The 15,672-nt window shown below is 35.9% G+C and overlaps 1 protein-coding gene across 1 annotated transcript; it reads right to left on the bottom strand.

The window, feature by feature from the left end:
• Window positions 1–4,834: 4,834 nt before the first annotated feature.
• Window positions 4,835–6,982, bottom strand: LOC149558311 (putative aspartyl protease At4g16563). Its single transcript, XM_089786123.1, has one exon. The coding sequence runs from the start codon at window positions 6,901–6,903 to the stop codon at window positions 5,410–5,412; it is 1,494 nt and encodes a 497-aa protein (XP_089642249.1). The 5' UTR covers window positions 6,904–6,982; the 3' UTR covers window positions 4,835–5,409.
• Window positions 6,983–15,672: the final 8,690 nt, after the last annotated feature.

The following is a 15,672-nucleotide window of genomic DNA, read 5'->3' as shown; positions in this document are numbered from 1 at the left end:
CAATTACAATGGTGTGTTTAGGGCAAACAACATACTATTGCTAATCTAATGACTTATATAAGAAATGATGACATGGTAAAAAAAAATAGTTTGAGTAGCAGCTACTATTATTACAGAGAACATCGCAAGGATTCTTCTACATGAAGGTTTTATAGAGGATGTTAGGAAACATAGACAATGTTAAAAATCTTTTTTTTGTTATAATTTCAAAATCTAGGGGAAAGACACAAAAGAGATATATAATCGCTTCAAAGCATGTTAGCAAACCTGGTCTGAGAATCTATTCTAATTCTAGAGAAATCCCTAAAGTTTTTGGTGGAATGGGGATTGCGATCCTCTCTACTTTGCAAGGAATAACGACCCCAACGAATAAGATGTAGTATATACACTTTTATCCTCTGTAGTAAGAAAGGGCCTACTTGTTTGTGTTGTAAAGCAATATGTAAGGACCACAGCTTCCATCAATCGGATATTCAATTGACGTCTACTATAAAGAAAACTTGAAGGGCTAGACAATTCATCTCCATCTTGAGGCTGCAAATTTCTTCAAGATCTTTGACAAAATAATGCACATCTCTAAACTCTTTATCAAAGCCAAATTTGTGCCAAGCCTTACATGGCATGGTTTTGACGCATATTTAATCAAGTTTTCATCATGACTAATCTTTTTGCTACTTTGATTACAGTGGTATGTTTAGGGCAAACAAGATGAAAGAACCAAAGATATAAGTCACAATATAGGCTTATAAATAAAATGATGAAATCCTAAGGATTGGACAATTTTCGATCTCAATGCGGAAGTTGAAGCTTTTTATATTGAATAAAAGTTGATTACAAAATATTACAAGAGTTCTAGAAGTCGTAAAACAAGCAATGAACACAGAGATGAGCAACAGCATGAAGCCAACATCATACACGAGTCCAGTAAAAGGTCAATTTCACAGAGACAACAACAAAACCAAACTAAAAGAAGCTACACATCTACCAATCCAACTACTCACCAATTGGAGTTCTAATAACTATGTCCACTTTATAAGCCATTTGATTCATGTTTGCTAAATATTTTGAATGTAAGATTGCCCCTAGATTAAATAGTTTGCTAACACAGTCATACAACTTTTAAATTCTTAGTCATTCCTTCTTAATTTGTTTCCAGTTGCTTAATTCGATCCTCCAAAAGGCAAGATAGATTTTCCATTTTAGATAAAAGGTTAGATTGAAGTAGTTGATATCAATTCATGACATTCACGACAGCATAAAATCCCAAAATACCACTATACATTTTGCTTTCCATATTCGTTTCATCACAGTTAGGTAACATGTCTTGAAAGCAACATTGTGAGAAACAAAGAATCCAAACAAGGTAGCTTTGCAAGATAGTAAACATCCAAACACCATTGGTACAGATATGACAATTTTAGACCATGCCTTGCAAACCAGTGTCTAGCAAAGGAAGACAAAGTTGATGAATAGTGTTACTAATCGCAAACATTCAACAAGGCTAATAAGATGTCCTATTTTCCATTAGAAGTTGATAGTGTAATGATTTTTTAAGCCCACTTAAGTTCAAATTCTCAGTTTTGATCAATTATTTTGGTGCATGTGTATGCTCAACATGTACCCAAATTTCATTTGATCTCTACAATGATTGCCAAGGGCTTACAAAAAATCCAATTTTATTTGGCCTTACATCATGTACAAAGAAACAAACAACAAATGGAGTAGAATGTGTGCTACATTTAAGTGTAAAAATTAAAATTCCATAGCTTTAACATGGTGAAACAAATTGTGTACTCACAAATTGATTAAACATGTACTTTTTTTTCCAATAGATAAATTCACTCATAAATTTGGTACAAAATTGTTCAACAAGAGTTACTCAATGCAAAATACAAGGGCATGCCATAAATGTAACATAAGTAGAATTATACATAGTTGTAATAAAAGAAATCCTAAAATTGCAACAACTGCCCTAAACCATGTAGGAAATGGCATATTACTAGTCTATGATTTGGTGATCTATCCAATATTGGCTTCTTTCTGTAGCGGGAAGCTTTTTAGAAGAGGAAAATGCAATCAAAATTTTCGTAATTCCAGACAATGATTTTGACATTCAATGTTCTAACGTCTATAATTGATATGCAAAGCTCTATCCAGCTTAGTGTGTTGATGATGAAGGGTGCTCCCCTTAAAACCATAAACTCGTAACAAAAACAAATAAACAACAGCAAATGTGAGAACAAAATATGGACTTCTTATTTGCACTGCAAATGCGGAATTACAGAATTCACGAGTACAATATGCTAACCCACATGGGCGCCTTCATTACAATTATATGTAAGACAAGCTGCGAACTATCACCCAGAGCTGTCCTAGACAATGTTCAGGTCTTTTTAAAATAGAAAATTTTATGCCACTCATGAAGGTTCTAGACAATGAAACTTAATACCTAGGGCCGACAAACCCTAACAATACATAAAGAGTTGGCCGAATACATCTTTGACAATTATTTTAGATATTTCGAGTAGCCCAACTTCGGAAGGCTATAACTCTCAAACCATTGTTTTGATTTACTATTATAACCATTTTTCGAAAATGCTGGCTTTTGATCTACAAACTCTAAATAGCGCAAGCGTCGTTCCATCGAATTTTTGGACCTCATCCGGCACTCTAAGGCCTCCTAAGCCTAAAGATTTTTTTACAAAAATTTTCACCAAAAATCTGCAATAACTTCTTTGATACTTAAGTCAGAGCAATGAGATTTTTATGGTACGCTTATAATTATAAAATGAACCTTCCTGTAGAAAATGAGAACATTCCAAGTTCATATGACAAACTTACTAAAAACTAACAAATTCCCATAAAAAGTAACCACCCTGTCTACTAATCCTTATTAAAATAAAAAAAACTTAAAAGAAAATATTTTTGGATGATGCAAGATTGTTTTTATATCTAGTTGAGGTTCATGCCCTTTCCCTTTTTGAACCAAGAATCCTTTTTTAGAGTTGACACCTACCATCCCTTACTCAACCTAGCACTAATTGGAACAAGCATCTATGCCTTTTGGGGGCTGAAGGCCTCATCATGCAAACACTCCAACTCTTAATATGTTTGCTCTTCAAATCCGTAATCTTACCTGCAATCATTCAACTTATTAAAGATATATTCAGGTTCATCTAGCACCGTTCTCATAGTAAGATTAGTATGTCTTCTTTCCTCACCAAGATCATAAAATAGTTGTCACCTTAGGACAGAAATCCCACCAATTGCAATTTTCTCCCCACAAATTTATTAGACTTTTCCAAGTCTAAAAACATTGAAAATCTTGAAGCAAGAGCATTAAAAACCTTCAGGTGTTATAAGTATTTTCATTAACTGAAGGGATCTTCATAGAAATCGTTTTGACCAAACAAAAATGGACCTAGTTTTTTTTAGACCCCTCATTGATGAGAACACGGTTTTGTTCATGAAGCAGTGATTCCTATCTTGAATCATAAAAGACCACCTGAATATTATGCCAACCTTGCATTTTAGTGAATACTGAAAAAAATCCATCCACAACGAAATTAAAGAAATGATAAATTAATAAACTTTCTTGGGATTCTTAACTGTGCAATGATTGCATAACTGTATATTCATGGTGAGGATTGAATGGCACCATCCTACAGGGTATATTTAGTGGAGGTTTTGTCTTGAATATGCTCGTCTGATTAGGGTGCACCCTGCACATCAACCACGGTCAAGATACCAAAACAAATCAAAGGAAATTTCTTAAGACAAACAAATGTCCAATCGTATATACTCAAATCATAATAACAAAGAAGCTATCCAATGAAATCAGAAGTAGCAAACTTTCAAAAATCTAGCAACAATTAGTTGGCTATCCACAGAAAATATCTAATCACTAAGGCAAAGCCTCGTTGATCAATGGTAAATTATAGAGAACACACACAAAGGGAAACCTTAGCACACACGAAGGAAACAAATTAAAATTATACCCCGGCCCAAAAAAATCGATGTGGATGACAAATAAACAGGCAAATTAGTCCTCGATGACTTAAAAAATCAAACAAACAATACAATAAACTCAAATCATCTGTCTCCTTGCATCGAACTATAACCATATTCATTTCACATCAATAACTGCTGCTTTAAAAACAGAATTTAGATCCAAAAATTCAAAAGGCTCTGAACGAATTTGAAATCCTCATTTTCCAGCAAGCAGTCAATAAAATAGAAAGCCAAACAAATCCCATGGAAAAAGCTTTAAGAGATCAGCAAGGCCAAACCACATGGATAGAGAGCAATTTAGAAGAAACGCACGCAAATTCTCGTGGAGTACCTCAGTAATAGCTCTGGAGACTGCAATAGTTACAACCAAATTTGGGTTTATCATAGTTTTCGGAAAACAATTGATACATTGAAGGCTAACATATTTAAATGCTTACAAATTTCCCAATTGTAGTAGATTCTCTGAAGTTTCTCAAACTTTAAATTTAAATTTGTTTTTCAACACCTCACATGGCAATATATCAATATCACTGTTAAGATTGCAAGCTTTTTACTTTCCGAAACGCAGAGATTGACCTTATATAATGAAAAAGCTTACCCTACCTGTATACACTTAAGTCTCCATTTTGTAGTGATTTCGATGTTTTTAATATTGTAATTTGTTTTAGAACTTCTGAAATGAAAAGTTTGAACTCATGGAAAGGAAAAATTTACCATACTGATAGACACCTTTCAGTTAAAATATATTGGCCACTTCCGACTAAGTGGAGATGGATATAGAAAACAATCTACACTGATGAATAGATCATGCTTAGTCTTAAGAGAAAAACTCGCTTGCTTGGCGAGAAAGTATTTCAAACAAACTGAATATGTACGATTTGTGGTTACGTACAGGACCCAACTAAATAAATCTTTAGGACCTGTCATTCGGTGTTCACAAGCATATATATACTACATATGAGGAATTCAGAATTTTTCCTTACAACCAAAAGCCTTTTTCTGAATATTGAATATTCATATAGGAAACTCAAAATCTAGTAAAATTAACGCATCACCTGATTATAAACAGTGTGAACAAGGCTGTCCTATTAGTGGCCGCACTACATATTTGTGAAGGGCTATCTGTCTGTTGAAGAATTTACAATTTGCCAAGACCTTGACATTGGGAAAAATGTTTCGAGAGTTTGGAGACCTGGAATTGGACCAAACTGCGAACTTTTTTGGTAATAAGTTGCACGAAACACCACTAGCAAGTTTTGAGATGCTTGCAATAGAGGCTTTCGTTCAATGCGCTTAAGGGGATGGCGTCTATCCTAGAACATACATTGTACCAAAATAGATTATTTGTGCCATGGTTGTTGACTTTACCAGGAACACAGGGAGAGAGAGAGAGAGAGATCAGTGGGCGACCGGAGTACATGTTTTTGGTAGAAATCCAACTCTTTGTTTTTCTATATCATAAATAACATGCAAATTCTGCTGTTGATAATTCCCCAAGATAGCAGCAGGTCCATACAATTCATCTCCACTGCTTGAAATGATCAAACACCCCACTTTTGCTGAAGCCACGCCAGTAGTAGTAGCAGCAACTTCATCTGAATCAGGTATTACAAACATGTAGTTCTCTGCAGTAAGTGTGATAGTGGCATTTTCTTTGAAATGAAGCTTGAAGCTTGGAAAAGTAGGAGGCTCATTTGCGATGGGAAAATTATAGCAGAGATCAAGCCCAGAAGCCTCCTCAAGCTCAAAAGACCTGGTGTACTGAATTGCAGACTTGAGCCTCTTTAAGATTTTTCTATGCAGGGACCCGGGAAGCATGGTGAAAGTGGTACCAGAGTCGATGATCAAACCCCCATTCCCTTCACTATCAAATGTAGTCAGGCTTGAAGGGAGCTTCAGCCAGTGGTCTCCTATGCTGATTCCTTCTAAACCCAAGTAGTAGAAATAAGGATGCTTATAGTTATTGATCATGGGGGTGTAGTGAACTTTACCTTGTCTTGGGAAGGCAGAGTCTCCAAACATAAGAGGACTGGAGATACGGAGATTGTCATCAAACCTATGACTGACGAGACAGTAGGAAAAGCCTCTGCTGCCCACTTCACCCAATTGGGCAGGGAAGGGAAGGCTCCCTCTGCCAAACCCAGCAACCCCAACCGCCTCCCCAAGTGAAATCCTTGAACACCCAAAAGTGAAGTTGGTGATTTTTCTAGTCCCGCCTTTGGCCAAGTGGACAGTAAGCCTGTCTCTAATCAGCCTACCCTTTAAACTGCCATCGCCATAGGCATAATAGAACGGAGGGCAGGGTTTCTGGCAAGGCTTCATGTCTATAGTATCAAATGGACATCCAGCCATTATGCAGAGATCATTGGGATTATCTGAGCTATGAATGGCAGAGCATAACTCACTAGCACAGGTTTCACGTCTCATTGAATGAGAATCATAAGCAGAGAACATAGGAATGTCTAAGCCTTCACACATGATGCATTCAAAAGAACGTTTCGAATTGCCTGAGCATGGTACCCATACAAGGTCGCTTCCTGTATCCATAAAAACTTCAAGTTTCTGTGGCGGCGTGCCCAACATCAGAGGGATGATGTAGTCACTTGCCGCTCTCAGAGGCAGTGAGACATCCAGTGAATGGTGTTTTCTCCCATGCTGATGGTGACGTGTTCTTCCCGTCCTTAGGGCATGAAGCCTAATAGAGCTCCTGTTACTTGAAATCCTCAGCAATTCAAAGGGAGTCCTCGTTGTTTTGATGCTCCCAAACCCTCTGTGCTTCAGACCAACCACCAAATTACCCCCACCATCCTTCCCAACACATACAGAGCCTCTCAAGGCTTTTAGCAGGCACATCCCAATCAGAAAAATCTGTATTCCAATAGCAGAACCCATTTTTCCAAAACAGTCAATGAATCCCTTCAAATTTTGAACATAGGCGTGCTCACTTTAACAGGACCCCAACCTGTACAGTTTCAAAACTGAAAGTTCACCAGGCCTTAATGGTCATCAAATGCTAATAAATATAATTTAATGAAGTTGGTAGATATTTAAAGCTACTAATATGAACAAGATTCCTGCTTTGAAAGATTCAAAAAATGCAAAGCACAGCACATATGAACAGAAGGTAGTGGCTAAGGTACAACTTATATGCACCAGTTAAATGGTTTTAAGTCTTTAATATACAAATGAAATACACTCCAAAGAGGCGCATATATTTGCACCGTAGACAGTGCCGATTTACCGGCAACGTCTATACAGCGACAAAAATGCACTTCCTTATGAAGGAGAGGACTTCGAATTTTTTTTTGAAAAGTTAGAAAAAACAATGTAAAGGGAGTGCATTTTCGTGGCTGTATAGCCACGGGCTGGCAACGTCTATACAGCCACAAAAATGCACTTCCTTACGAAAGAGAGGACTTCGAATTTTTTTTTGAAAAGTTAGAAAAAACAATGTAAAGGGAGTGCATTTTCGTGGCTGTATAGCCACGGGCACCATTTGGAATGAATGATTCTGAGAATGTCCAATGCATGTCAGTATAATTAGTACTTATGAATGTAAAAGATATTAAGAATGCACTGCAACTCGGTTTACTGTTGTACTGAAGGCGTGAGAGCCTTCCTTCCACTGTGACTCCATTATTGATCAGCAGCTCTGACGACAATGGATTGTAGCACAAGTAAAAAGGGTGAGAAAGCTATGAATCTTCCTACAAGAAACCAAAGAAAGCGAGAAAGCTAACTACTCAAAATGAGGTCCAGACTACAGCTGTAGACAGTCGTACGATATGGTACAGGACACTCCCTTCATATCTGATATGGGCATAAAAATTGGAGGTTGTGCATTTGCTTATCTTGTCTTTATCTGGTTCGGGTCTGAAATCTGTCTACAAAATGACGAATGCAAATGTTTGGCTGTAACGCACGAGGTATCTCCCAGTGCAGTTTGCTTTTTGACATAAGCCAAATTCTACGGCATACAAGTCCCAAGGCTTAGCAGCCCCTTGCATTTGAAACCATGCGTTTTCTTGTCCCCGAGAGAAAACCCAAGAATTGACTACGTATGGAAGTACATACAGAAAAATTATAGAGACAAAAACGAGACTCCGATTACACGGAGACATTATTTGGTGTGTTGAGAGATATTTTTCCCACACAGCCATAATTACCGGGAACTGTAATGGCTTGATCTTTTTAAAATTTACTTAAGAATTGTTTGATTTTATTTAAATGAAATTACAACAATTTGAAGTAAATAGAAATTGAATTCTTATTATTTAAATAATATAATAAGTATTAATTTTTTGAACATCATTAAATTGTAATATTGTTATCAAGATTCAAATGTATAGTTTGAGTAGAACTCTTTGATGTGTGTTTCATGAGTAGTGCTTTGTGAGAATGAATTGAACATTTAGCACTCATTGCATCTAGGCGAAGTTCAAAGAGGGAAAGCATTGGGCATTTCTATAATGTCAACCATCCCAATACTACTCCAACTTAGGTGCATTTAAGCATGGAGTTTCCTCCAAGGTTAAGCTTGCCTAGCTTGCAACTCCATTTGCAAAACCTTAAGCAAGTGGTGTTATTGTGATATTGCTATTATGATTCAACTACGTAGTTTTTTAGTCAAACTCATTGACCCATGTTTCGGGAGTAGTGGTTCACAAGAACCCATATCTAATGAGAATAAATGGAAACAACACATGGCATCTAAGTGATCCTCACAAACGTGAAGTCTTATGCCTTCTTGAGAGGACACATGTCCTAGTACTACTCCAACTCAAGCGACCTTCACCATAGAGTTTCCTCACATGTTAAGCTCACTCAACTTGAAACCCCCTTTGTAAAACCTTTAGCAAATGGTGTGCCTTGTAAACCATTTATTGTAGAACCCTTTTGGGTCATCAATTAATAAGTAGGAGATATTTTACACAATGAGTTGAATTGTGATATTGCTACCAAGGTCCAACTATGTAATTTTTTTTGTCAAATTCATTGACCCATGTTTCTTTCATAAGAGCCCATCTCTCATGGAATGAATGGAAGACTTACCACTTGTCACATCTAAGTGATGCTCTTAGAGGTGAAGCAATCAGCCTTCCTAGGAGGCCACTCATTCAAGTTTATTTTTCAACTCAAACACATTTAACCATGGAGCTTTTTTGAGCTAAGTTTGTAACCTTGTTTGCAAAACTTTCAACAAGTGTTGTGCCTTATGAACCATTCATTATAGAGATCATCTAGCTCATCAATTAATAAATAAGAGATATTTGACATGATAAGTCAATTTGTGATATTGCTATCATGAATCAATTGTGTAGTTTTTTAGTCAAACACATTGGCTCATGTTTCATGAGTAGTGATTTACAAGAGCCCATCTCTCATGAGATTGAATGAACCACTTAGCACTTATTCCATCTAGGTGATGCTCATTAAGGTGAGGCATTGGGCCTTCCTAGGAGGTCACACATCTTGGTACTATAGTTCTCCATTGTGCTTCACCATGGGTTTCTCGAAGGTTAAGTCCCTTTAGCTTGCAACCTCATTTGCAAAACCTTTAGCATGTTTTGTGCCTTATGAACCATTCATCTAGAGCCCTACTGAGGACACCAATTAAGCAGTAGGAAGTATTTTCCATAGAAAGTTAAAATATGTTATTGTCTATCATGATTCAATTGTGTAATTTTTGAGTCAAACTCGTTGATCCATTGTTTCACGGATAGTGGTTCACAAAAAACCCATCTCTCGTGAGAACGAATAACAAACTTAGTACTCATTACATATAGGTGATGCTCACAGAGGTAAATCATTGGGCCTTCTTAAGAGTTTTCTCTATGATTAAGTGTGCTTGAGATGGAGTAATGTTAAGATAGGTGACATCTTGAGGAGGCCCAATGCTTCATCTATATAATCACTCATTGTTCTACATATTAAATTGTCAAAAATTGTATTATGTCTAGAAAAATTGTGCACATTAAATTTTCCTAATATTTGAATTTAATAAATAAATAAAATATTTTAGTTAATAATATTATAATAGTTACTACTCTCAAAAATAAAAATAAAAAGAAAATGAAAATGAAATAATCCAAGAAAATAAATAGTGACTTTTTTCAAAATAAAAAATAAAATTGATATACAAAATAAACTAAAACATTCTTACATGAAAGTGAAGAAAAATATTCATGACAAAATAAAATGATTTTCTCAAATAAAATAACTTTTTGAATAAATTTAAGTAAATTTAAAATTTACAATATTTTTAGTAATAATATTTATATAATTATTTAAAAGTTTAAATAAATATTTTATTATATGATTAGATTATTAATACTAGAGGTGCACTTTTTTTATAAATAATTATAAAATTTATTATATCAAGAATTGCAATGATCCATCAATTCTATTAACGAGCAAAACAACATGAATTCAAGTTGTCAAATATGGTTTGTGGTTCACATTTGTCATGGGAGCGAAGATGCTTGTTCAAAGAAACTTTTCTTTTCTTTTGTATTTGCACTATGTCAAATTTCCTTGTGAGACCCTATCTCTTCGGAGTTCATTCTAGTTAACCATGGTTTTCCATTCATCCTTCAAAGATGAAATATTTGAGCACCTATCTTTTGTAGCCATTCCCAAGCTTGGAAATGAAGTAGATTTAATATGATCATTCCCTGTATGAGGTGGAATGGGTAGAGTTGATTGCAAATTATTTGATAAAATAATTTACAGTACTTCCATGGATGACTTATCATGGGTGTCAACATTGGATTTACCATTCCCACATGGCTCATCATAAACATTGATATTATTGTTCCCACATATATCATCATTTTCTACAAAGTAATTATGGAGATAAATATCCTTCCACCAAGTAGCCTTGCTACGATTCATCTGTTTTACACATTGGGTCATTATATATTGTTGTTTAGTGTGGAGCCTGATCAGTCCCCAAGTGGGAGATTGTTACTATGTGGTGATTGATGAGAAAAGTACTATACATACTTCATAAATTCTTTGGGGCTTAGGGCATCGCCCCGAAAAAGAAAAAGAAATTGGTACTATTCATAGATTTTTCATTCGTAGATTTGCCACTAAAGTAATGGCTAATTTATGGCCAACATGTAGTAACCCTAAAGTGGTTTAATACTTGTATAAAAGGGCTTCGGGTTAGGGTTGTTTTATAGTGGTGATGTGAAATAGGTTTTTGCGGTAATATTGAGCTGTAAGGGATTACGGATTGTAATCAAGTTGTAATCACTGGATTGTAATAATATTAGACTTGCTGCTTGGTGGACGTAGCCCACAGATTGGTGAACCACATTAAATCTTGGTGTCTTGTGTTCTTTTCTGTATGATCTATTATTTTCTGTTATTGGTTATATTTGCATGTAATTGTTATTTTTTTTCGTGGTTTAATCCTAACAAGTGGTATCAGAGCCTAGTTGTTTTTCATTTATCCTTTGTAGGAAAGTCTCATGGTTGAGTGGGAGTCTCGCGGTTGAGTGGGAGCGATGGTAGACGAGGGTAAGTTGAGGGTTGACAGGTTTAATGGGCAGAACTTCCAGTTATGGAAGATGCAAATGGAAGACTATCTTTATCAGAAGGATTTATGGAAGTCGTTGGAAGGCAAAGCCAAGAATCAGGGATCTATGGAAAATGATGAATGGGATCTTTTGGATAGAAAGGCACTTGGAAGCATTCGATTATGCCTGACACCATCAGTGGTATTTAATATTACAAAAGCGAAGATGACAAAAGAATTGATGCAAACCCTAGCGAAACTATATGAAAATCCCTCCTCTTCAAACAAGGTATTTCTCATGAAACGTTTATTTAATATGAAAATGGTAGAAGGTGGATCTATTGCAGATCATTTTAAAGAGTTTAATATTATTACTAGTCAATTATCTTCTATGGGTATCAATTTTGATGAAGAAATTAGGGCTCTCTTGATTTTGTGTTCTTTGCCTGAAAGCTGGAATGGCTTGGTAATGGTTGTGAGTAATTTTGTTCCTGGATCTAGTACCCTAAAATGTGAAGATGTGATCAGTGTTGTTTTGAGTGAGGAAACTCTTAGGAAAACCTCAAGTGGATCTACATCAGGAAGTGCTTTGAATGCACAAAGCAGGGGCAAAATGACTGAGAGAGAAAGTAACTCTGGGAATCATGTGAAATCAAGAGGAAAGTCAAAGGGGAGGAGGTCTTAATCGAGAGGACTAAATGACTACTAGTACTATGGAAAACCAGGGCATAAAAAGAAAGATTGTTGGAATCGAAAGAAAAATGAAGGAGATAAATCAGATGGAGATGAGGCAAATGTGGTAAGTAACAAATCCTAAGATGATGTTTTGTTTCTATCTTTAGAAAGTGTTGACGATTCATGGGTTTTAGATTCTGATGCTTCATTTCATGCTACACCTCATAGAGGTTATTTCATTGATTATGTCCAAGGGGATTTTGGACTTGTTTATTTGGGGGATAATGAACCCTATCAGATTGTTGGAAAGGGAAAAGTTAAGATTAAGTTGCAAAATGGGAATCATTGGCTACTACATGAGGTAAGACATGTTCCATGACTGAGTAAGAATTTAATTTCAGCAGGGCAACTCGGTGATGAGGGTTGTGTAGTTACTTTTAACGATCAAAATTGGAAGGTTTTAAAAGGTTCCCTTGTAGTAGCAAAAGGTGTGAAAGTAGGCACCTTATACCTTTGTACAAGTCATAGTGTTCCTTCCACCTTAATTGTCTAAGAGAAAAATGAATGTTCAGGCACAACTGCTTCAGTTTAGTAGGGAGAACAAGTAGTTGTTGTAGATTCTGATACAACGTTGTGGCACAACAAACTTGGGCACATGACTGAGAAAGGTATGAAAGTACTTCATTCAAAGAAAGTTTTACCAGGTCTAAAATGTGTTAATATGGATTTCTGTGAAAGTTGTGTGTATGGAAAACAAAAGAGAGTGAGTTTTGTGAAGACTAGGAAGGAAAACAAAAAGGAGAAATTAGAGCTTGTGCATACCGATGTATGGGGACCGGCTCAGGTATCTTCCCTTAGTGGCTCTCATTATTATGTTACATTTATTGATGACGCAACTAGAAAAATATGGGTTTATTTCCTTAGACATAAATCTAATGTATTTCAAACTTTTAAGAAATGGCAATGCTTGGTTGAAAATGAGACTGGTAAGAAATTAAAATGTCTCAGATCTAATAATGGTGGTGAGTATTGCAGTCATGAATTTGAAGATTATTGCTCCACTAATGGTATTCGTAGATAGAAAACTATTCCAAGGACTCCACGGGGAAATGGAGTGGTTGAACGCATGAACAAGACTATAATGGAACATGCAAGGAGCATGAGGTTGCATGGTGGGTTGCCCTTACACATGTGGGCAGAGGCTGTCAATACTGTTGTATATTTGATTAATAGAAGTCCATCTAATCCTTTAGGCTGTGGTATTCCAGAGGAGGCATGGACTGGTAAGAAGGTGAGTTATTCTTTTCTCAAAACCTTTGGCTGTGAAGCATTTTCTCACATAGATTCTGAAAATAGAACCAAGCTGGAAGCTAAGTCAAAGAAATGTGTATTTGTTGGATATGGCATTAATGAATTTGGTTATAGGCTTTGAGATTTTTAAAATTAGAAAATTGTAAGAAGTAGGGATGTCATATTCAATGAGAAAGTGTTGTACAAAGATTTGTTGCAGCAACATGAGAAGAAAGAAGATGATTATGTAGTGTTGGATGATACTCCAAAAGCTAATGTTCCAGCCATTCCTCGTGATGTGCAACAACCGCAACAACAAATACCACACACACCGGTGAATGTTAGACGCCCAACAAGGCAAATTAGACCTCCACAAAGATTTTCTTCCTCTTTGTATTCTATTTTACTTACTGATGCTGGTGAACCTGAAAGTTATGATGAAACTATGCAAGTGGATATTAAGATTCAGTGGGAGTCTGCAATGAAAGATGAAATGGACTCTTTGCTAAAGAATAAGACATGGGATTTGTGCAAGTTGTCTACAGGTAAAAAGGCTTTATAGAATAAGTGGGTTTACAGGTTAAAAGAAGAGGAAGGAGGTAAATAGAGATTTAAAGCCAAGTTAGTTGTAAAAGGATTTGCACAGAAAAAAGGAATTAATTTTGATGAGATATTTTCTCCTGTTGTTAAGATGACTTCTATCTGTACTATTTTAAGTCTTGTGGCTACTGAAGATTTTTATTTGGAGCATCTTGATGTTAAAATAGCCTTCCTTCATAGTGATTTGGATGAAGAGATATATATGGCTCAGCCACAAGGATTTGCGGTCAAAAGTAAAGAGAACAATGTGCAAATTGAAGAAAAGTTTATATGGCTTGAAGCAAGTACCTCAACAATGGTATCTAAAATTTGATAGTTTTATACATGAGCATGGCTACAATATGTGTCATTCAGATCATTGTGTCTACTTTAAGAGGTTGGATGATGATAGCTACATTATTTTATGTTTATATGTTGATGATATGATTGTAGTTGGGTGTAACATGGATCACATTAAGGGGCTGAAATGGCAATTAGCACATGCATTTGCTATGAAGGATTTGGGGGCAGCAAAATAGATCCTTGGTATGAAGATTTACAGAGATAGGAAGAATAGAAAATTGACGCTATCTCAGGCTGATTATGTTGAGAAGGTGTTAAAACATTTCTCTATGGAGAATGCTAAAGTTGTTAGCACACCTTTACCTGGTCATTTGAAGTTGACTAAGGAGATGTGTCCTAAGACACAAGAAGAGGAGGATAAGATGTCCAAGGTACCCTATGCTTCACCACTAAAGTAATGGCTAATTTATGGCCGAGATGTAGTAACCCTAAAGTGGTTTAATACTTGTATAAAAGGGCTTAGGGTTAGGTTTGTTTTATAGTGGTGATTTGAAATAGGTTATTGCGGCAATATTGAGCTGTAAGGGATTACAGATTGTAATTAGGTTGTAATCACTAGATTGTAATAATATCATACTTGTTGTTTCATGGATGTAGCCTAGCGATTGGGTGAACCACGTTAAATCTTGGTGTCTTGTGTTCTTTTCTGTGTGATCTATTATTTTTCTGTTATTGGTTATATTTGCATGTAATTTTTATTTATGTCTGTGGTTTGATCCTAACATATATCATGTATTAAAACATCGCAACCTAAATGGAATACCTTCATAGTCTATAACCTTATTCCAACATCCTTAGTTTAGGGAGAGAGCTCAAAGAGAGATTCTTAGTAATACCAATCTCTACTAAAAGGCGGGCAAAGGTGGTATGCAAATACTTTAAAGATTCCTCATCTACCCCTAGATTTTTTTCCAATGAATTATTGATGGCTTCAAAGCATGATTCAAGCCAAAAGTGCAAAGGAAGATTCAAGAATCTTACCCGAACTAGAATCGTCGAGAAATATTTTGTAGTTCTAGATCAAAGAAAGTGTGGCATGGTTTCAGAATTAACTAGTGTTCATCACAATCCCAAGGTAATCACACAAAATCATGTGACAATCCTTGACCATTTCATAAACCACAACAAAAAATCCCATGTGCAAGGGTAAATATGAATATCACTTGTTAGAATGGGACTGAGCCACGTTATCGAAATCCATTTATGTAAAAATGCTAAAGTCAGCCAAT

This window comes from Cupressus sempervirens, chromosome 5 (assembly GCF_028749045.1).
Source record: "Cupressus sempervirens isolate cs-2001-9-10 chromosome 5, ASM2874904v1, whole genome shotgun sequence".
NCBI classification, from domain to species: Eukaryota; Viridiplantae; Streptophyta; class Pinopsida; order Cupressales; family Cupressaceae; genus Cupressus; species Cupressus sempervirens.
The sequence above is the reverse complement of the archived record's forward strand: the minus strand, read 5'-3'. Positions and strand labels throughout refer to the sequence as shown.

Bases quoted from the DNA above. Each gene is read 5' to 3' on its own strand.
- LOC149558311 (XM_089786123.1), bottom strand. From the start codon at position 6,903: ATGGGTTCTGCTATTGGAATACAGATTTTTCTGATTGGGATGTGCCTG.